Raw genomic sequence first — 24,086 nt, 5'->3', positions numbered from 1 at the left:
CCAAGCTCTCTGTTCTTATCCCCTTGATCGCAAAGCGGACCCACGTCAGGAATCCGCATAGCACTTGATCGCACAACTCACGCTTCTCACTACTATAGAGGATATCTTGTGTGCTCCCACTTCCGGGTTCGCAGAGGATTTTCTGACGTCTTCACCCAGTCCCCTCGCTACGTCACAAGGTATTTCCCGAATCCCCCCCCCCTGCGCGTGTCGAATCCATTTCCAACACCCTGAAGGAAACCAAGTTAGACCAGAAAGTCACTGTTTATCACTTTCAGAGATTTTTAGGGTGCATGGCAGCTGCGTCCACGGTGATACCTTTGGGCCTTCTGCACATGAGATTGTTTCAGTTGTGGCTAAAAGCAAGGGGGTTTTACTCAGGGCCAATCCCCGGAGGCAAATAAGGATTAAGCGCCTCTAGGAATCAGGGCTCATTTGACCAAGAGGATTGCCTCATCTATTGCGCTGGCAAGAGGTGTTCCCCTGCAGCAAGTGTGTGATGCGGCAGGTTGGTCCTCTCTGCACACATTTGTGAGATTCTATATTCTGGATGTTCATGCTACTCCGGGCTCACGGGTCCTCGAGTCAGCCTTCCAGAGCTAGCTCTGAGACCTCCTTGGCCTTTGTGCGCACACGCTACACAACCTTGGGGGTCCAGACACTTGCAGTCCAGCGGCGCTGGTGTTCTCATTCCCATAGCGTTTTCACGCAGCATTGAGTGGAGCTTTTGAAAGGGAATGTCTCGGGTTGTCATGCCGCAGTGCTTGCATGACTGGACGTCCTTTCAGACAAAATTGATCTAAGGAATGTTTTCGGTTTACTCCTATTTATAACCTGCAGGTGCATTTCATCAGATGACGTCACCTGACTGAGGTTATATACAGTGGTGTGAAAAACTATTTGCCCCCTTCCTGATTTCTTATTCTTTTGCATGTTTGTCACACTTAAATGTTTCTGCTCATCAAAAACAGTTAACTATTAGTCAAAGATAACATAATTTAACACAAAATGCAGTTTTTAAATTATGGTTTTTATTATTTATGGGGAAAAAAAATCCAAACCTACATGGCCCTGTGTGAAAAAGTAATTGCCCCCCTTGTTAAAAAATAACTTAACTGTGGTTTATCACACCTGAGTATAATTTCTGTAGTCACCCCCAGGCCTGATTACTGCCACACCTGTTTCAATCAAGAAATCACCTAAATAGGAGCTACCTGACACAGAGAAGTAGACCAAAAGCACCTCAAAAACTAGACATCATGCCAAGATCCAAAGAAATTCAGGAACAAATGAGAACAAAAGTAATTGAGATCTATCAGTCTGGTAAAGGTTATAAAGCCATTTCTAAAGCTTTGGGACTCCAGCGAACATTAGTGAGAGCCATTATCCACAAATGGCAAAAACATGGAACAGTGGTGAACCTTCCCAGGAGTAGCCGGCCGACCAAAATTACCCCAAGACCGCAGAGACAACTCATCCGAGAGGCCACAAAAGACCCCAGGACAACATCTAAAGAACTGCAGGCGTCACTTGCCTTAATTAAGGTCAGTGTTCACGACTCCACCATAAGAAAGAGACTGGGCAAAAACGGCCTGCATGGCAGATTTCCAAGGCAAAAACCACTTTTAAGCAAAACGAACATTAAGGCTCGTCTCAATTTTGCTAAAAAAACATCCCAATGATTGCCAAGACTTTTAGGAAAATACCTTGTGGACCGACGAGACAAAAGTTGAACTTTTTGGAAGGTGCGTGTCCCGTTACATCTGGTGTAAAAGTAACACAGCATTTCAGAAAAAGAACATCATACCAACAGTAAAATATGGTGGTGGTAGTGTGATGGTCTGGGGTTGTTTTGCTGCTTCAGGACCTGGAAGGCTTGCTGTGATAGATGGAACCATGAATTCTACTGTCTACCAAAAAATCCTGAAGGAGAATGTCCGGCCATCTGTTTGTCAACTCAAGCTGAAGCGATCTTGGGTGCTGCAGCAGGACAATGACCCAAAACACACCAGCAAATCCACCTCTGAATGGCTGAAGAAAAACAAAATAAAGACTGTGAGTGGCTTAGTCAAAGTCCTGACCTGAATCCTATTGAGATGTTGTGGCATGACCTTAAAAAGGCGGTTCATGCTAGAAAACCCTCAAATAAAGCTGAATTACAACAATTCTGCAAAGATGAGTGGGCCCAAATTCCTCCTGAGCGCTGTAAAAGACTTGTTGCAAGTTATCGCAAACGCTTGATTGCAGTTATTGCTGCTAAGGGTGGCCCAACCAGTTATTAGGTTTAGGGGGCAATTACTTTTTCACACAGGGCCATGTAGGTTTGGATTTTTTTTCTCCCTAAATAATAAAAACCATCATTTAAAAACTGCATTTTGTGTTTACTTGTGTTATCTTTGACTTATAGTTAAATGTGTTTGATGATCAGAAACATTTTGTGTAACAAATATGCAAAAAAATAAGAAATCAGGAAGGGGGCAAATAGTTTTTTACACCACTGTATGCCAAGATTTGGCGTGTTTGATACATGGGCCAGGGGTAGCTCAGTGGTTAAGGCATTGGACGACGGTTCAGAAGTCGGTCCCAGGTTCAAACCCCACAACCACCAGGTTGCCACTGTTGGGCCCTTGAGCAAGGCCCTTAACCCTCAATTGCTCAGATGTGTAATGACATAAAAATGTAAGTCGCTCTGGATAAGAGCGTCTGCCAAATGCCTAAATGTAATGTAAATGATACACGCCATGCTTCACAACTGGCACCACAGAAAGATGTTCCCATAGCGTTTTCACACAGCATCTCATTCCCGCTTTTTCAGGGAACAGGGTTACAGCAAAATAACCCGAGATGTTTTCACACTAGTGATTTTCTGTCAAAGATTAATGAAGACAAGAGATTGTCTAAAAATACAAAGAAAAATGAGGAAGTGATATGCTTCTGTCAGTTTAGAAGTAAGTGTGTAAAGACATTCATGCTACCTTCAAGTAAAGAATTTTAGAGATGGAGTAATGAACAGTGTGGAGTCATTATTTATTTGTTTGTTTGTTTGTTTGTTTGTACGTTATTTTTTAATATTTTTTTTTACTATGAAATCAAGTCTGCTAAAAAACAAAATCCACTTATAAGTAGTTTCCTGAGATGCAAAGTAATAAATTACATTTACTTGCATTGCTGTAATTGAGTAGGTTTTTTGTGTACTTCTACTAAAGTCGGTTTAAAATCTGTAATTTTACTTTTACTTAAGTATGTTCTGTTTAAAATATTGTACTTTGCTACAATTAAAATCATATTTGCTACTGGGGAAGGAAAAAACTGCTCCCCGGAAACCACTGCACTGATTGATTGATGGAGAAGAGACAAACGCGCTAAATTCACAAGAGCGATAGAGACGGACAAAACAGATGCCAGTGATGCAGACACAGCTGAAAGCAAAATGCCATCAAATTATTTTGAAGCAAACCCCTAGCCATTGTAACGGCCACTACTATGTTGGATACCACATTATGTATGTATGTTGCCCTTTTAAGAGTTGCCACCCCTCCTCTAGTGTGTGCACTGTGGAGGTGTGTGCATGAGAAGGAGAGAACAGAGTAGGAGCTCAGGTGTCCTGCTCACTCCCGAAATGATCTATTCTTTTACCCTTTTCTTTACTTTTACTTTATTGTGTTATAATTTTGTGATGCTAAAAGAGGCTGATTAAGGTTTTGTGCTAAACGTTATTCTTAGCGCTGAGCTCTTTTTTCCCTCGGCTATCCGGCACAAAGCATCACACCATATTAAAGTTACCATTTTGATTTCAAGCACAAGAAAGGCAACAGCTTTACTATGCAAAGGTGTTCCTTCAAATAAAAACAACTAGTTTGAGATTTATATTCTCCTGTTGTTTATTTAACTACACTAGAATACCCCATCCCACTCTCGCTGTTAAAAAAAGTAACCAGGTAACTACTTTTTACTGCTACTTGAGTAGATTTTTATAATAGTAACTTTACTTGTACTCCTGAAGTAATAGAACTTGTACTTGGGTATGAAAATTTATTACTCTTTCCACCTCTGGTCGCTTCTTCTTCAAAACTTCATTTGATAATCCAGGCGTAGTTATAAAACTAAAGTAAATGCATATATTAAACTTTAATTATAATAATGCATTTAATTTCTTTATTCACTTATTTTCAATAAAACAGCTAGAAAGTGAAAAGGTTTGAGATTTTCTATTTTTATAAATATATTATATTTTATGTAAAACATTATAAATGGTTTCATTTCAACAAAACACTATTAAAGAAAATGCAAAAAAAAAAAAAAAAAACATGAAATCAGTTTCCTTCCACCAAAGTTAATTTGTAGGAAATAGATATTTACAACAATCATATTCAAGACACTGGTGTCATTTCACAGACATTAAGTAGCAGAAATATAGGGTGAATTGAGTTTGAGGGAAAAGAATATCAAGTCATATTCCACTACACCAGAATGCTGAGCAATTATGACCTCTGTATTATAAGTTTCTATCTCTCTTTTTGGTAAAAAATCACTTCATTACTACATGAAACTTTACTCTGATGTGGTTTAAATTAATTTAATTATGCAAATATTAATATAAATATCAATAATTGGCAGCCAATTATGACAAAACATTATAACTACCAACAGATTCCTTCTTACAGAATAATAATGCTCTATCTGAGTTTGGTTGAACTTAAATATCTTCTTTTTAATTGTCTGAGAGTTTTAGTAATGTAAAGAAACCCTAAAGTGAAGCCCATGCTGAGCTCTAAAGAAACAAAAAAAAAACTTACTTTAGGGTTTTGCGAGCTGTAATGTTCATACTCTGATGTGCCATATCTCTCCACGGTTCTTCACCCAGATACAAATTTATAATACTGTAGATGAGAAACTTTTTCCACAGTTTTTCTTTATTGTTTCTCCTATGTTTGCTCTGTAATTGGAACCATGTTAAATTACTCAGCTGGATTTATGCAGCTGGATTGTGTGCTGGGGAGATGACTGAGCAACAATCTCACAGTAGAGTCAGACCGCCAGTAAAACCCAAACCCAGCGTACAGGGGCTGAGTGAATGTGGTGTGGACTCTGTGGAGGAGCTTCATCGTGTCAGAGACGCTGTAGAAGGACAGAGTTCCTGCACTGTGATCCACATACACTCCTATTCTGGAGGATGATGGAGCTCTGAGATCAGTCTTAATGTTGTTGTGATAGAAAGAGAGGGAAGAAGAAGAAGAACACCACAGACTCCAGGACTGGCTGTTGTTTCCAAACCAACACTCCTTACCCCGTCTTTTCCTGCTGATGTCTTTATATGAGACTGATATGTACACACCAGCACCACTCCACTCCACCTCCCAGTAACAGCGTCCACACACACTCTCCTTACACAACACCTGCCACAAATAATCAAATCTCTCTGGATGATCAGAGTACTGCTGCTTTCTTCCACTGTATCTCACCGCTCTATTCTTCTCAGACAGAATAAGGTGACGATGTGCCGTGTTGGGATCCAGAGTCAGATAACAGAAATCTAAAATAAAAGAGAAAAACAAACTGAACAATGTGAATATGTTTCGGTTAATTCACAGAATACTATATGTGAGACAGAGAAAAGTGAGACAGTGAGACAGCTGTCTGTGTACACTGATATCTGAGGGAGAAATGTCTCAACATTCGATAAAGAGAAGGTGACCAGCCAGTTAATTAATTAATTTATGAAATTTTGTCTTAAAATATGCTATTTTATTTATATTTTAGATTTAAATGAAACCCATGTAATTGCTTAATGTTTTATATCTCATATTTTTGTATTGATTTTGAAGCAAATAATGCATAGATACATCTCTGGATGCACTAGGACACATTTTTTCTGAAGTCCTTGGGTGTTTTAGGTCTCACAACATCAGACACCCTCTTTCAGGTGACCCAGCCCCGACTGATGTCCCAGCAGCACTGACCCACTTTGCAAACCTCTTGATCCAAATCCACCTTGAGGCTCTTTCTGAACTTTCTATGATGGAATTGAAGGCTCCCCTCTTCACAGCTCCTGTGATGACAAGCCTGGCAAAAATCTTGTACAGGGAGCAAGTTGGAAAACCTCTGCACCCAATTTCTTTGGGCTCACAACAAGCCTTCCAGCTCCTCTTCTGGCAGTCTTCTATGAGATCCTGCTACTTGTACCGCTTGCATTCATTTGCCTCTTCCATGCGGTCCTATAATGGGACTGTCAGTTCAAACAAAATAACTTGCTTTGAAGATGTGGATATCAGCACCACATCTGGGCTCAACAAGGTCAATAAAGTATGGAACCTTGAGCTGCCTGCCCAGGTCAACCCTGATGCCGATGATAGCAGGCTGGATGATTTTTGAATCAGAATGAGGTCCCTACATAGTATATGATTGAATACTCCTACTTAGGGATCAAGATGCCCTCCACCTGCCTCCACTGTTCTGCGATGATCCCTCTTCACCCAATCCAGAGGATTTAAAGGAGTTTGGGCAGTGTGTGTACACCTTATATAGTACTCGACTGAGACCTGGAGCAGAACTCACTCTGGCTGCTTTTACCACTTCTTGAAATTCTTGCCAGTTGGATTCTGAAGTGCTGAACTCCACTAGTAGTGTTGGTACCTCCAAAAAGGGCTGTCTGTGGCCCTAGCTCTTGCTCTCTGTCTGGATTGCTCAAAGTGTTGTGCAGGAAGTGATCTACCTCTTTATTGGGGAAATCCAAACATCTGCTGTGCTTCTCCCCCAACAGCCTTTTTGTGAAGCCAAAGTCATTAGCTACGAATGAGGTTCACTTCCTGGCTCTTTTAACTCTATGTCTCCTATGCCATACTGCTCTGCAAAGCTTCATGAGCTTTTTCCTAGTAAGCTGCCAAAGCTCAATAGGAAAGCTTCTCCTCCTCAGCTGCTCTCCTGAACTGCTTTTACAGAATCCACAACTCATATTGATGGATCATAACTATTAAACAATTACTCTGTGTGTGTGTGTGTGTGTGTGTGTGTGTGTGTGTGTACTGTATGTGTTTACATGTCAGAAACTCTTCTCTGCTCTGTGGTTCTGGCAGTAAAAAGATCTGAACTGCTGCAGCTGTGGAGAGAAAAATGGAAATGAAGACAAAAAGCATCATCAGGTTGTAAAAGATGGAAACAGTTTAAAGTGATACAGTCAGTTTATTCATTTTAAATCAGTATTTTAGTTCAAACTGTCTGCAGGAAGGTCAGCAGGAGCATTGCTAAGAAATAAGACTTGACAGAGCGAGTAAAGACGTCCATCATTGTGTTTCTCCAGCAGGAACAGCTCCTCTTACCATGTGGAGGGATTTTGTTGAATTCCTCCTCACAGAATTCCTCGAGTCTCTTCTTCAGATCTGAGAGAGAATTCCTCACTCCATCAAATGAGAGATGTTGATGGACACTGATGCTGGATGTCTGAAACTCTGGTCCTTCAAGTTTGGGAGACTGATGTCCAGAAGCTAAAAGCTACAGAAAGTATATTACATTTAAACCACTTGTGACATTGACAGTTCCCTTAACAAGGGGAAGTTATAGAGAGTGTGTGAGGAACAGCTGTGTGTGTAGATCAGACAGTAAGTGTTACCTGGAGGAACTGGATGTGATCGTGTGTGTATGAAAGCTGCTCCAGCTCAGTGAGTCTCCTCTGAAGATCAGCAATCTCCTGCTCTAGTTGCTCCAGGAGTCGTTCAGCTCGACTCAGTTCAGTCTTCTCCTGAGCTCTGATCAGCTCCGTCACCTCCGAGCGCTTTTTCTCCATGGAGCTGATCAGCTCAGTAAAGATCCTCTCACTGTCCTCCACTGCTGTCTGTGCACTCAGCTGTTAGGACACACACACACACACACACACACACACACAGGATTTAAAGCTCATCTATCATTCCCTCTCTTACTGCGACTCTAAATGACTCCATGTTGTCCATGTTGTGTGTGTTTCTAGGAGCAGCTCTGTCTCTGCTCACTGCTCACCTTTATAGTGTTCACAGCCTGTTTCAGCTCCTGCACCTTCTTCTGCTTCTCCTGGATTCTCTGCTGGAATTTAAAAAAAAGCATAAATCAATTTCTTTAATGAAATTATACATTACAACTGGATAAAAGTTATCTGCCTAGAGCAGTGCCCTCAACTTCACAAAAGAACTGTGGAAAAAGAAAAAAATAACATAAATGTGCATGATCACTTAAATGCTTGGTGAAGTTGCAATGCCAGTAGAAATCAGAGCTGTGTTTAATAGTGAAAGCAAGAGCATTTCCCCACACACAATCTCATGAGACCACACAGGTCTGGGACTAATCAGAAAAACAGGCTCTAGTTTTCTAGGGAGCATAAAATTTAGTTTTTGTAATAATGGATTGACCCTTTTACTAAGCAGTTATTCAGGTTTGTCACAGCTGACACTGTCTGTAATAATAAATTAAGAGATATATATCTATGAGGTTTTTTTTAAAGCATTAATGCAATCTGGCAGTTTGCAACATATACCCCTAAGGAGTGGGACAAATGGGGAAAGTTAAAATTCCATCTATAGAGGTTATGGAAAACATCAGAGTTAAGAGTAGGGCAAAATATTCCTTCAATTATTTATTTTCATTTTACTATCTCCTCTTATTTACTCTCCAGGTTAACTTTCTTGAAGTCATTTTCATCAGATTTATACAGCTTTATTATACAGTAGGGGCACACTGAAACAGTTGTGATTGCAGCAGTCTGATTAGGATAACTTCATGCAGCCAAGGCTCGCAAGTTTTGTCTATGTGCATAAAGCCTTCACCTAACTGGCGCTGATTTTAACATTTTCATTTTCCCCAGTATAAAATTACAAAACAAATGTCAAAACTACAACACCCATTATAATGTGCAGCCTACTTTGTGACTCTCAGTGTATATATCTTATACAAACTTAATAGGTATGAGTCCAGAGGTGGCGCTACCATTAGGCAAATGTATGCGAAAGAAAATGCCTAGAGCCCCGAACTGCCAGGGGCCCCTGACTTTAGCCTAACTACATATTTTTAGCCAGTACTTATGTTTAACATTTAAAAATAATTAAAATCCAGTTGCTGAAATAGCATTAGAATGCCATTACGCCACGCGAGTTGCTTCGAAGCGTTTTTTTATTTTTTTTTATTTTGGGGGATTTTTCCCCGATTTTCTCCCCGATTTTAGTCGTATCCATTTTCTCCCCGTCACTAGGTTGCTCCCACATTAAGCTTCTACTACACACACAACATGGACTATCGCGTGTTTCCTTCGACCCACGTGACGCCACCGACCGCATCTTTTCGAACTGCTTGCTCAGAGATGCCCCTGATTGTCTGTAAAGCCGTCATTAATGTGGGAGCCAGAAGTACCTCTCATCCCTCCCCTGTGAGAGAGCTCGGCCAATCAGCTCTCTCTAGGCCTCCGGCTGTGAGAGGTAACCGCATCACATAGGGATCGAACTTGCGATCTCCGGATGATAGGGCAAGCACTTTACCACTGCGCCACTCGGAGGCCGCCCTTTGAAGCGTTTTTAATGGGTTGAGTCTTCCACCCATTTGAGATAGCCAGTGACTGGAACTCTATGGAGAAGTCATATGCCGAGTGAGAACCTTGGTGGAGCTTTAGTAGCTTACATCCACCCTTTCTGCCATGGCATGAATGGTTAAACACTCTCTTCATCTCCTTGGAGAATCCTCAAAGTTGGAACAACAATGATGATGGACATACCAGAGTGCGGTGCTCCACTCCCAGGCCCATCCTCAGAGAAGTGTGATTGCATACGCCACCTTGGAGCATTCTGTGATGAAGGTGGAGATTTGCTGCTTAAGGAATCAATGAGCACTGGGATAGGAAGGAGCGATTCGTGTCTGGATACCCTTTATAGGAGGGGGGACAGGTAGGCATGGTTCTCAATGCATGTAGAGAGAGAGGAAAGAGTTGGAGCTGTCAGAGCTGGATCATGACATCAGCAAGGGCTCATTGGGTGGTAAGCAGCTTCTGCTGACTCCCTAGGACTGATCTCATGTGAGCACACTCTGCTGGATTCATTTCCCAGCTGCATTATTATAGTCAAAAGAGGAAGCGCTATGAAACAAAACATGAGAGAATTGTGGCAAGAAGGGCACCTTATAATCCTGTACTGAAGCATCATGCAGCACATGCTTAAGTGCTTGAGTAATCAGGATGGAATGTGAGAACGGTGTGCAGATGGGGTGGGAATGAGGGCATAGGAAAGGACACATGACAGGCTAGAGAAAACATGAGCATGTAGGAAAAGTGCCCATGTGGGAAAAAACAGGGCAAACATTAAAAACATTATTTAACTCATAATCTCTTAACATTACATTTCAAAAATTTATTCTTACCTCTGAATCAAAATATTTATATGGTAACTGACTAAACCCACTAAATTTTAATAATAAATATAATTAGAACAAGTTCTCACCAGTTTTTCTGCTTTTCCTGCTGCAACTAATACGATATCATGACCTTTATGTTTATCCAAAATGCACAAGGAGCAGATACAGGTTTGATCAGTACGGCAGTAGATCTCAATCAGCTTGTTATGTTCAGTGCAGATCTTTTCTTGGAGTTTTGCTGAGGCATGAATTAATGTGTGTTTCTTTAAAGCAGGAAATTCTAAATGAGGTTTCAGATGAACTTCACAGTAAGAAGCCAGACATGTCAGACAGGACTTGACGGCTTTGTGTTTTCTCCCGGTGCAGAAATCACACTCCACATCTCCAGGTCCAGCGTAATAGAGTGCAGGAGAAGCAGCTTGGACTTCAGTCTTCTTCTTCAGTTTCTCCACCACTTCAGCCAGCATGTTGTTTCTGCGTAGAACAGGCCTTGGAGTGAAAGTGTCTCTGCACTGAGGACAGCTGTAGACGCCCTTCTGATCCTCCTGATCCCAGCAGCCATTAATACACACCTTACAGAAACTGTGACCACAGGGGATAGTCACCGGATCCTTCAGGAGATCCAGACATACTGGACAGATGAACTGATCCTCATCAACTGAAATACTGGACCCAGCCATTTTCCTGATTTTCCTGAACTTAACACACTATAAGAGAGTGAGTGTGAGAGCGAGAGAGAGAGAGAGATGAGAGAGATTAGATTTCTCTGAAATGAGAAGTTACTTCCTAGTTCAGTGTGTATATGAGTGAGAGAGGAGGAGCACAAATGCAAATAGTATATGAATCCATTCTTAACCATTTTATCATTTTAACTCGTGTATTTCTGTAATTTAATAGAACAACATTAATATTTATCAGCATTTATCAATTCATCAAAATGTATCAACATTTGTTGATACACTGGAACATGATTTAAAAAATGTCATTTGTAATATTTCAGTACAGTAATAACAGAACACCAAATCTTCAGCAAGTGTGGATTTTAGAAAATATCTATAACGGCAGTAGACATCTCCCTTTACATCATCTTTACAATTTTCATTAGTAACTTAAGGGTTTAAAATTTTAATCAAGTGCTAACACATTCTTAAGAGTTCCTTAGAGATTAATGGGAGTTTGAGATGATTACTTAAGTACAAAGATCTTTGTAACAGTCAAAGTTTTATGAAGACCAATTTTAACACATTTATACACATTCAGTAACATGAATGATGAAATATTTCATGCTACTGAATGTGTATAAATGTTCATAAATATATGTGTATAAATATTTAAATGGAATATAAAAATTATTTATATCATAATTTGAGTTTGAATGATTTTATATGTCTGTACAACAGTGTAAACAATTATCTGAAATTATCTGCATAATTTTTTATAAACCTTTCTAGACAATTGACCAGAGGACTGGATAGTCAAGAATCAGGAGATGTAGAGCCAGGGTTCAAAAGGAAGTCTTAGTTTATTGCACACACCGAGGCAGCCTGGATAATCTAATTCAAAGGTGAGTTGTAAAACAATCGTATTTATACCACTTTTATGGTGAGATGCCCACACATAAACCCAAGGCCAAGAGAAGGGAAAACACTTGGCATGAAAAAGCATAAACAATGTGTAAGGGTTGCCCACTTGAGGGCACTGTGTTTAGTTTGTAGTTTTTATTGGTAGACTCAGTTTCCCAGGAGGCACCTCGGTCAGGTGATGTGGGTGCTCACCTGAACAAGGCAGCCAATTACTCTCGTTATAAATAGCTGGTTGTTCTGGAAAACTGGGTTGAGCATTAATTTCTGTTCTGTTAAGTGGGTCTTGTTTTCTCTTGTTATGTTCGGTTTTAGTTTGTTTAGTTGGCGTTTGGTTTATGAAGCTTTAAGTTTATATTTGTCATTATTTAGTTTGTCTCTGTGTCTCCTAGCAGGATTAGCCTCTAGGAGAATTAGCCATGTGTGTTTCTTCCCCTTATGTGTGAGTAAACTCCTTTGCATGTGTAGTTCTTAGTCTGTATAAATACTAACCAGTGCACTACTAACCTGCTTAGATCTAAGTCTGTTTAGGTACTAACCTGTTTAGCCACTAACCTTTAGAGTTCTTAGTCTGTTTTATACATAGTCTGCTGTGTACCTAGTCTGTTCATCCCTTGGGTCTCTGGCTACTAGCCTGTTCAGCAATTAGTCTGTTTAGCTACTAATGTGCATAACAGCTAGTAGGCCTAGCCAAGCCTGTCGTGTGTGTGTGTGTGTGCCCCCTTGCATGTATAATCCCCTGTGTTTAGTCCTCTAGTCTGTTTAGTGTCTTGTCTCGTCCGGTTTGTATCCCTTATCTGTACTATATTAGGTTGTGTAATCCCTCGTCTGTGTATGAGTGTTTAGAGTTTTGTTTATAGCACGATCCAATGTAAAGCCAACTTTCTTTGTTCATTTTTTTTTTTTTATAATTCAAAGACTGTTTCACCATCATCCCCCTCTGTGTCTATGCCTTGCCACACCATGCCCACAGTCCAACACCTGACAGTTCGTGACACAATGACATAAACAAAGACACATCACAATTATTTACAGGGGAATATATATATATATATATATATATATATATATATATATATATGGAACCTAAGATAGTTACATATAAACACTGAATGATGCATAGATGGTATGCCTTGCGCCATCTGCTGAGAGAAATGAGAATCGCAGGTTGGAAATGGCATGACCGGTGCAATTTTAAAAATGTAAGCATACAGGGTGATTAAGCTCACAGATCTAGGAAAAGTCATGATGGATGGATCCACCTGTAGTTGGGAGCAAAGTGGAACAAAACTTTACCTTGTGTTTAGCTTGGCTGACTTAATCAGCAGTACCTGGCCTCTGTGGGTTTTACTGTAGGTTCCTTCCTAGTGTCCTGTTCACTGGTGACAATGGTTCACCATTGAGCACAAAGTACAATGAATTTAAAATTTTAGGAAACATAAAAAAAAGGGGTGTTGGTTAGGAGGCGTAAAGGTGGTGTAGTGGTTAGCATTGTTGCCTTGAACCTCCAGGGTCCGGGTCATCATATGCATTGCCGTTTGCCCAAATTTGGGCCGATGTCGAGGGCCTGAAAAAAGGTTACCAGAAAATCATCCTGATGATCGGCCAACAAAGCAGGGATTCCTGGGATGTTTTTTATAGGTAAAAGATCTGAACGCAGGCAGGCCAATTCAGCAATCTGACTCTTCTACTACGAAGCCATGCTGTTGTAATGCTGTAGTATGTGGTTTTGCATTGTCCCGCTGAAATACACAGGACCTTCCCTGAAATGGACATTGCCTAAAACATTTACATACCTTTCAAGCATTCATAGTGCCTTCCAAAACATGCAAGCTGCTCATACCATATGCATTTATCCACCCGCTTTTGAGCTGAATGCTGATAACACGCTGGGAGGTCTTCCTCCTCTTTAGCCAGGATGACACAGCGTCCGTGATTTTTTACAAGAATGTCAATTTGGACTCGTCTGACCATAGAAATCTGACCACCAAGAAACCTGCCTCTGCCTGTACAGTATGTGTTCGGTCATTCAGCAGAAGCACTGAAGCTCAGCATTAACATTTACAATCCAGCAAAGTAAGATGTAAATGTATGTATTTTATGTACACAGTGTTTTAGTGGGAATACATTGTTGTTTTATAATCATGTCATAATTATTAGGAGTGATTAAATTTGCATGTAAAATGTTGGATAAAATGACTGTTTCAGTTGTATAAATTTCATGGTTATATGGTGATCTCTTGCTGGTCCCACAGGTGAAGATTGATACCATAATGCACCTGGAGCATTCCATGCCCTTTGAGGTCCACCTGGGGGTGGCACACTACCACTGAGAAGATAAAGGAATGGTTTCACTGCCAGGCCTCAACGAGGAAGTACGCAACTTTTGTCAGTGCTATCCCAACTGTCAGCAAATGGCCCAAGTCTGCAAAGGTCATTGGTACAGCCTAGTAATCATTGACTATGCTATATATTACCTTAAAGCGGTCCTGCTAAGGAAAGCTACCTCAAAAAACATAGTGAGGGAGTTCAGCAGAGTCAGCTTCCCAAAGGAAATATTTACCTACTAATGTATGCCATTCATGTCAAAACTTGTGTAATGTGTGCAGGCTGTGCAGATCTGTACGGAAATGTACCACCGACAGTCTTGGCGAATGCTTTAACCAAATACTAAAATGGATGTTCTCTCCACCAACCATGATGATAAAACTCTGTCCAGCGCAGTCATTCACCAACAACCTTATGGAGTTTTGGAGGCCTGCCGTCATGCCATTAATGCTAAGGTGGACAAAATGCTACAGGATGACATCACAGAAGTCAACAAGCCCCTGATCAAGCCCCATCATTATGGTACCCAAGCTTTCATGCACACTACCTCAAGTGGATGATCTCGGAAAGGCCAGAGGCCAAAGCAAAGACTACCTTTACTACATATCACTATTATTGGCACTATACAGTCCTCTCCTTCGGTCCCCATGGCGCCTCAGCTACATTTTTGTGGCTAATGGACATCTGCTGTCTCTGCATACAATGCGGCAACTGCTCAGTGCTGCTGGTCTTACATGCTTTCAACAACCTGTGGGCCTCTGATGACACTGTACCTGCTGAGGATAGACCTATTAAATCGTGAAATTCACACAGACTGCTATAAGATTGTGCTTTCGCTGCACATGGTGTTTTAATTAAGAACTTACAGCTTACAGTGCTGCTTAAATTAGGCTTTTATAAAAAGAACTGTTGTTGAGACGGTGACACTTGCTTTCCATGTCCTCTGCCTGTGTGCCAGACCCATTACAAATTTTTTACTGTAATTGAAAAAATTACAAACATTCAATCTGCAGCTATCCGAAAACCGAGTTTTTTTTTTTTTTTTTTACAATAGATACTATTTATTTATACCAATATCGTGCAGTATAATTACACCAAAAATATGGAAACTCACAGCAGAAAAACCTTTGGTATTTTACTGTGATTAAACTGTAATTGTTTGCCACCATTTCTGCCAGACCTTTTAACATTTCTGATGATGTTTTACAGTGCATATTAATTCTCCCACATTTACATTGATGGACATCACATCAGGCATTTTACCCATTTTTTATTGCTTTCAGTTACATTACAGTAACCATTATTAAACATGTCAGTTAAACACAGTACTAGATACCTCACTACTATCTAGTACTGCGTTGGACTTTTACTTTGGACTTTATCTTGGAGCTCCCAGAATTCACTTCTGTTTTTTGTTTCAGTTGGCCTCAGCTGAAACTTGTTTAGTTTTGTTTGTGTACTGTTTATAGCTCTAGGTTCAGTCATTTAGTCTCACAACTGTTTAGACTTTAACTTACAACTGTTACGCTTAATGTTGTTTTTCTGTGGTTATTATTTCTGCCCAGGTGGTGATGGCACAGGTGCTTGGGCCTGGACATTATTGCTTTGCAACTGTACTTGTTATTGTTTTTGTTTATATTTATTTTTATTCACATCTGTGAATATGCTATGTCTGCATTTATCCCTTTCTCTGACAGAAAGCAAGCTCTGTTCTGTCTTCATAGATCTGATAGCCCTGTCCTCTGAAATGTCTGATAGTTCTGTCTTATATCCTAACTCTGTCCCCGCCTAAGCATTGCTCTGCACCCCATCAGCCATGCCCTGTTTCGCCTGAGTTGTGCCCAAATACTACACCCTATTCACCTAGCTCAGCAGCGTTCTCTGGCACCAAGGATATGCTGCTGTTTTCACTGGCTGAATTTAAGAGCCTTGGCTGGCTTCTGCCATCTGGCTGTGAAGACATCATGCTTGCCCAAGTGTCCAGTTTCAAGAAGACTAGATATTGTGATTAAGACTTTCCTTGATCCACTACCCATTGTGTTAGTTCTGCCAACCAGGTTCAAGGATTCCAAGCTTTATCCCTTTAACAAGAACCAGGTCTGTTTTTGTGCCAAGCCACAGCTCTGTCCCTGTCCCAAGTTTCCGTCTTAGTCACATATCCAGGCCTGTTTAAATCATAGCCACCATGCCAAACCCCAGTCCCAATGCCCTGTATGACAGGCTTGAGGTAGGCTAAAAGATTTTCGGGGGGTTATCTTGGACCACCTTCTTGAAAGGGACTATGTCAAGGATAACCCCTGGAGGGTGCCTTAAACCTATGGACTTTCTTGTTTCTTGGGTCTTGTTTTATAGTCATTTGCATCCAGTTTATTGCCACATATAAGTCTCACTCTCCCTCATCTTTCTGGCCTGATGTTTTGAGTACAGTCTTTCTTTAAAAAGATTCCTTCACTGATCCATGATCCCCATTTTCCATGGATTCTGTGTTTGGACTTTTATTTGAAATTTGTCTCAGACTCTATTCTCTTAGAATGCATCTCTTTACCATGTTCCAATTGGCCTCACCCAAACATTTTTATAGGTGTGTGTGTGTGTGTGTAAATATACTCTATATATATAGCTATATTTACATATAGTTCTAAGTTCAGTCTCACATTTGTTAAGTTTACTGTTGTTGTTGTCGTTCTGTGTCTGTTGCTGTGCCCGCATTTATCTCTTCTGACAGAGTTAAATCTATTTTTGTCATTTGAGTGGTTTGACTCGGTCCTCCTCTCAGCCCAGTCAGGTAGATCTGAGGTTTTGGGACGCTGCTCTGGCCATCTCTCTTCGTCTGGCAGGCAGCGTATTTAGGGGCGAACGTCTGGGTGTTGTTGTCTCTCTTCAAGTAGCTCACGTCTGTCTGCATCGAGTGGGTTACTTTACTGCGCAGATTGGCCTTTGAGTGTGATTAAAAAAAAAAAAAACAATATGATAAACTTATTCAGTAGCCTTGAGAATGTAAACTATATTATGTTCAGTAAATGTAAGAAATATCGAATAATGTCAATTAGAGTGTATATAACTGAACAGATGCATGTCTCACCAGTTTGATGGCTTTGCGTCTCAACTCCCACTCATTCCACTCGTAAGATTTCATGATATTGCTCTCCATCAGGTGTGTGTCCGTCTGTGTGCTGCTGTCACTTTTGCTGATGGGTTTCACCAACAGTCTTTCACTTGATTGCATCTATGAAGGCACATTTGTCACATTAATGAGTGTGACATTTTCTGAAAATTATTATAGAGGAGGTAGAGAAAATAAATAAGTAGGGGTAAATCCCACTTCCATGATACCTGAGAGTGCTGAGTGACTGTGGCAAACTGCTGATGAAGCTCTAGCAGCTGAATCAGCTCCGGAGATCTCTTTGCGTTTTCTGTTATCTGCTCAATGTACTCATCTGCTTTTGAGGCGAACTGATATGCAGCCTGTTTGGAGGTGAAGCTGTAGTATTTCTCCTTGTGCTTCAGGATGCCAATGTTGGGATTTCCTTTGGAAAGATAAAGCAGATAGAAGTCCAGACATATGGACATCTGCATTATACTGTAAATATACTGTAGAGCATGTCCTTTATTAATTACAGACTGATGATATCACTAGTTAACATGAAATGCCTGAACCAGCACAAAGTTACAACCATAACAACATCGTATACTATCAGGTATGACTTCTTATTAAATGTGGGTAGAGACTTTACAAAGAAAAATAGAGTTTGGAAGAAATTAGCATACATACATTTAGGCATTTGGAAGACGCTCCTATCCAGAGCGACTTACATTTTTATCTCATTACACATCTGAGCAGTTGAGGGTTAAGGGCCGCGCTCAAGGGCCCAACAGTGGCAACTTGGTGGTTGTGGGGTTTGAAACTGGAATCTTCTGAACTGTAGTCCAATGCCTTAACCACTGAGCTACCCCTGGCCCATTTAAGGTAGGCTGATCACCACCCCATCAAATGTTGGTATAAAAGCTAGAATTCATGCAAATATTACAATGCTTCTTTTGCTTCAGGTAAATTAGTAACTCCCTAGTAACAAGACAAAATTCAGGTTTTGTAGAGTATACATAGCTGTATGTAGCTAAATCGTTAAAATGAAGAACCAATAAAATGTTTGTACAGGGAACGCAATAAGCCACAAGTCACGTGGAAGTATCCTTTCCTTTGTATATTGTCACCAGTCAGAGGACAAACAAGAAAAGCTAACATGGAGGCCAAAGTAGAATTATTCACCCAGGCTCAACCCAAGTATGATGTTTCACTATTGTAGATAACCTTTAGATTACAAACTTCTACCCTTTAAGTATCTGAAGACATAGTAGTTGAAATGCTGTCTAGTCTCATGAGCACTCCTCAATATTTTGTCACCTAAACCCAGAAGGTGCCTCTGCTAGCATTTTGTATGTAGAAGTAAAAGTTTTGCTATGAACCTGGAAGCAAGAGGCCATTCTTCTCGATAAGAGTGTATCCACACACACCCCTGTACTGCAGGGGGAGCTGCTCAAAGTTAGCTGTGGTCTCGGGCAGAATCCACTCGTACGACTTCATCTCCACCGGATCGACTCGATCCTCTGACGGACACACAAACAACAAGGGGAAAATGGGGTGTGTAAAAGGAATTGTGGAATCACAGGAGAATAATGTACTAAAACATCTCTAAAAGTGATCTGGTCTAAAAAATATTAATTTCACCAATAATGAAAATGTTTGGGAACATACCCGAGCTCTCGGCGACTCTCTCTGCATCAGATTTGATTACCTCCCCCTGGAGCATCTGATCCAGCTGTTCCTTGTTTAGCAGTTCGGATTGAGCCGAGAGGAATGGCCTTAGGCTCAGCGCCGCTTTCCTGAGCATGTTCAACAGGAACATCTCATTCTGAAGTCCCGCCCACAGCTTGGCCAAGGCGGTGAAGTGAGGCTAAAGGAAAGGGAGAAGGAAGGAAATAAGATCAGACTTTAGAGGTTTAGACATGATTTTATCATGTGTATATTTACAACATTTCGGCAGAGCGAGGGAAAACTTACGAAAACTTGGGAGGATGGTACAGCAGTTTTTTCATGAACTGTGGCATTCAGCACCCTCATCCTAGATATAAGGTCAGTTTGAAGAGCCTCCACTTTCTGTGCAGATGTGATCACGTCTGCCTGGTGGAGACAAATGGGTTGCTATGTATTAGCAAATTGATAAGTAAAGATTAAATTTAATTCACACAAATGCATTTAAAAAATGTTTTCTAAACAATAGTATACAGTATCGTATTGTTCTCAAGACAAAAGCCATTTCCTCCTTGAACAACTCTGGAACTCACTAGTATGATCTTGAGAAAGGTTTCATGTTGGCGTAAATTGTACAGAGCCTGCATGAGCAAGTCCCTTTTTAGCTTGGGATCAGTGTCGGGTGCGGAGCCTTTCTCCAGCAGGGTGGTGTAGCGCCAGGTGAGATGCTGCGTCCCTTCCAGTTCACGCTCTACATCTTTGCTGGCAGCAGGAAGAGCGGTGTTCAGGACGGCCAGCACTTTACGAGAGATCCATAACGAGGTGCGCATCCACACAGGAACAAGGAAATCGTTATCATAATTATTTTAAAGAACACGTGCGCTTCATAATATTGTTTTTTTTTACAATCTTTATAAACGCATTAGGGGAAAAAATAATAAAATTCTGCATAATCTTCCCTGTCCCAAAGATCTGACAGGTACAGATTTACCTCTGACTGTTAGCACTAACACTGTAGACTCCTTCCATTAATGTTATCTAAACGTATATACTGTATATTCCCCATGCATGTTGTTTTAGTCAAGACCTTTATAAACCATCATCACTCTATATATCACGCCCATAATCTGTTAACTACTAATACCCCTATCTCTAGCCTTGTAGGATGACTTTCACGCACACACAGTAACGGAATGACTGCTGTCTGGCTCACGGATTACATGAATTGTCTAAATAACGGATTACATTTTAAAAAATATAACTAAATAACTGAGTACTTAAATGTCGGACCTAACGCGTTAGATTACTTGTTACAACAAAAAAGTAATACAACAACAGCAACAGATTATAAAAAGGACAATAATGACTATAAATCTGCACTACTGTCTGAACAGCTGCTTGTGAACGCTAACATCATAAATGCTCACGGTTGTCGATGCTCTCTCCTCCTTTCCCTCTGTCCTTGTTGAAGAGGCGAATCCCGGTCACGATCGTGGTCAGCTCTTTCAGCTGCTGTTCTTTATCTTGTTTGAGCAGGGACATGAAGGCGGCCAGCTCTGATGATGGGAACACGCTCTGCAAAGCGGCTATAATACATGACACATAAACACACATACAACCTCAACTGCATCAACCTTGTGTTTATGACAAACCTTGGAGTTGTTGAGAATTTGGAAAGGTTGTGTACACTGTGAAAAGTATTTCAAGAAAATAAAGAAAGAGGACAAGGAAGAAAGGATTTCCTAGGTTTCTTAAGGGTGACTGGACTAGAAAAGCAGATTTAATCTGAAAGAAAGATGGAGAAGATCAAGAGCAGAAGGTGGCAGTAATGCAACAAAGTGGACATTCAAGAAGAAGAAGAAGAATCAACTGACTGATGTTGTCACAAGCATGTGATTCAATCTGTTTCTGTTATGTATCATTAGATTATCAATCTGACATCTCACAGTCTGTTATAGAACTCGATATTTTATTGTGATCTCAAACTCACCCACCTGCTTCCAAGTCATCATGGCTGTGAAATTACATGCCTTTAGAATTTTATCTCAGTATAGTCTAATAATGCATTACGATGCCCCACTGGAATAAACAGTTAATATTCTTATCTTATATATATATAAACATACGGCATATAAGGCATTTTCAATGAAGCATAGAAAGCTCTTAAACGATCTCTCAGACATCTCACACAAGCATTTCTCACCTGTTGCTTCTTGTATGTTGTTCGGGTCGGATGGCGAGCCGAGGCCGGAACGCAAGAGCATGTAGGTGACGATCCTGCCGTAAAGAGCGTCCAGTTCCTCTCGTCTCTTGGCACTGCTGTCCGTGATTTCCCGGCGAACGGGATTTAGACGCATCTGAACCACCTTCTGGTGCTCCTCCACAAACTCACCTGTCCGAAGGTGAACACGGTTTACACCATACACATGGACAGGATCATAGTGCTGATTTATTAGGGATCTTACTCTAAGATATGCAATCTAGTAACAGTTAGTAGACCATAGTGATCGGAACATGGGTTTGGGATTTGAAAGAAACTCCTGCAAAAGTAATCACACATTATAGAGACATCCAAAACTGCTGCTAATAATGTGAAAATTTTTCACTTCTGTGATCTTTAGATATCTTATTATTTATACATATAATAAAACCGTGATGTTGGCGTGTCTGTCCATTAAAGCAATTTGTAAATAATAATAATAATAATCAAGATGGTTCTTAGAATTTTTGTCTGTCTGTTTGTTTGTGCACGCATCACGTAAAAACTACTGAATTAATTTTAATGCTGTTTTCACAGGTGTATTTGGCTGAGCTTCAGTTAACTTATGTGTGTTATTTCATCGCAATCAGACTGTGGGAAAAGAAGATATCCTAATTTCAAATTTAAATGGAAAATGGCCTTATATCATAAAAATAATCCTTGAAAAATAATTGGTTAATTTCAAAATACAACAGATGGTGCTGTGCATTTTTTTATAATGCGCTTATGAGTGTGCAATTAAATTCCACGCAGACAAAGTCGTCTACTTCTACATCTACTTATTTATAAATCCTTTCATAATGAGTTATTATTGGAAGATTAGTCTTTTAAAAATATTAAATTAATCACAAATTAGAAACGTTTCAATTTATAATACACTGTATGTTGGTATCGCTGGGTTTGTTTTAAGATTATACAATACTGTGCAAAAGTCTTAATCACCCTGTATGCATAGAGCTAGATTTTTTTGCATAGATACTTTTTGTTATTTTACAATTTTATCATCGAGTCTGTACAAAATAAACCTAATTTTCAAACTTTCAGATTTCAGTTTGTCCACAAAAAAGATAAAAGTCACAGAAAAATAATCGTATGCCAAAAAAAGCAAGCAGCGTATTATATGTTCAAGCACTTTTTAGATAAAATAAATAAATAAATGCAACAAAGAAGCTGTGGAACAGCCGAAGAACTGTGATAAAACGTAGTAACGAAGTTCCTTATAAAACTGCACAAAGAGTTCCTGAGACTAAAATGCTATTAAAGCATCGTCACACCAAATACTGACTTTTATTAATATATGTTTACTGGGCTTTACTTTTTTAAGTCAGCACAGCACTGCAAGTTGAAGAAATTTTTAGCAAATAACAGTATTATACATTTTTATATGCAGTAATTTATGAAGTCAAAACTTAAGCACACTTTAAGCAAGGACTTCATGAGAACACGTAACATGATCTGTCTGAACAAATCCAATAACCCTAATTGGTTTCCATGACGACAGAGAGAATTAAACAAGCATGATCGCAATCGGAAAGTATTAGAGGGTGAAAAAACAGGGGGAAAAAAAAAAATGAATGAGCTGGGAATTAATGCGTAAAAACAGAAATAGCCAAGAAGTGAAGACAGAGCAGGCGAACGCCACAGAACAAACAAACCAGTAACAGAAACAGACACACAGCACTGAACAGACCGAACAGGAATTTTTCACATCGCACACACACACACACACACAGTTAAGGAATAAAAAAAATAAATAAACGTGACTTACGTCGAGATGTGTAATTCATATCGAAGTGAACCTGCATTTTAATGGTGTCCAAAGCAGGACTGTTGTGATCCAGCAGTCGCTTCACACACAGCTGAGAGAAGACAAACACACACCTCACTCATGTGCTCATATACAACACTCTGCGGCATGCTCTTAGAGGAAATAAATCAACATCATCATATAATATAAGGAGTGGTTGCCAGTGTCGCCTCGCACCTCCAGGGTCCGGGTTCGAGTTTGCATGTGCAAGCCCCGTGTTGGTGCAGATTAGGCTAATTGTAATTTGCCCGCAGTGTGTGAATTACAATCAGTTGTCATGAAGCTGGAAACTCATCCACTTTTAAACCCAAAGGCAAATGTACGGACCACAATACCAAAAATAAATGGATTATGCTCCTCTAACAGCATGTCCCCAGGTGTTTTATACCTTCAACACCACAGGGATCGGTCCCTGTGAATGAGCTGTTACTATGGCAACGGTAAACTCTAACACAGAGTGCATTATTATGAATTGCTTAATGGTTCATTTAAAGAGGAAATACCTCGACCAGTTTCTCCATGTCCTGCAGGGTCAGAGCCCGGTCGACGATAAACATGTTCCTGGGGTCTAAGACAACAGCTTTAACCTGAGACAGAGATTATAATGTTAAAGATCTCATTATTACATAATACTTTCTTATTAATAAAAAGAGTTAATCGAGTAAATGTTTCACACTAAAGCTGTTAAAAATTTTACAAAATAAAGAGCAGAATAATAATAGTAATAATAATAATAATAATAATTATAACAATAAAGTATAAATAAGACAGTTCAAGGCTCACCATGAAGGCGATGAGGGTCTCAGACACAGTCTGGCCGCGCCTGTAGCACTGCTCCGCTATGTCACGGATTATAGTCTTAATAACGCTCTCGGCCTGCGCTCGAGACATCCTGCAGATTATAAAAACTTCGATTTAAAAGTACTTTTCTCGATCATATGCCTGCACTACAGGACAGCTTACGGTCCAGACAGGCAGGGATCGCGACACTGGTTGCCATGG

The 24,086-nt window shown here is 40.2% G+C and overlaps 1 protein-coding gene and 1 pseudogene across 1 annotated transcript; both read right to left on the bottom strand.

Moving 5' to 3' along the window:
- Nucleotides 1-4,801: 4,801 nt before the first annotated feature.
- Nucleotides 4,802-11,039, bottom strand: LOC128517769 (tripartite motif-containing protein 16-like; annotated as a pseudogene).
- Nucleotides 11,040-15,386: 4,347 nt separating this feature from the next.
- On the bottom strand, nucleotides 15,387-24,036 carry cfap206 (cilia and flagella associated protein 206). The gene is made up of 12 exons (XM_053491051.1): nucleotides 23,868-24,036; nucleotides 23,588-23,671; nucleotides 23,046-23,136; nucleotides 21,221-21,409; nucleotides 20,445-20,603; nucleotides 19,611-19,816; nucleotides 19,327-19,446; nucleotides 19,021-19,219; nucleotides 18,732-18,872; nucleotides 17,601-17,794; nucleotides 17,350-17,493; nucleotides 15,387-17,202 (listed from the first exon to the last, which is right to left on the bottom strand). Exons 1-12 carry the CDS (start codon nucleotides 23,973-23,975, stop codon nucleotides 16,933-16,935), a joined length of 1,905 nt encoding a protein of 634 aa, XP_053347026.1. The 5' UTR covers nucleotides 23,976-24,036; the 3' UTR covers nucleotides 15,387-16,932.
- Between the last annotated feature and the right edge of the window lie 50 nt (nucleotides 24,037-24,086).

This window comes from Clarias gariepinus, chromosome 2, assembly GCF_024256425.1.
Source record: "Clarias gariepinus isolate MV-2021 ecotype Netherlands chromosome 2, CGAR_prim_01v2, whole genome shotgun sequence".
Classification (NCBI taxonomy): Eukaryota; Metazoa; Chordata; class Actinopteri; order Siluriformes; family Clariidae; genus Clarias; species Clarias gariepinus.
Note: the sequence above shows the minus strand (reverse complement) of the source record. Positions and strands in the feature narration are given on the sequence as shown.

Coding starts and splice junctions, on each gene's coding strand:
- cfap206 (XM_053491051.1), bottom strand. CDS start 23,975: ATGTCTCGAGCGCAGGCCGAGAGCGTTATTAAGACTATAATCCGTGAC. Junction 23,137..23,587: donor ACATGGAGAAACTGGTCGAG/GTATTTCCTCTT, acceptor GTCTTCTCTCAG/CTGTGTGTGAAGCGACTGCT. Junction 17,203..17,349: donor GACGCAAAGCCATCAAACTG/GTGAGACATGCA, acceptor TCACACTCAAAG/GCCAATCTGCGCAGTAAAGT.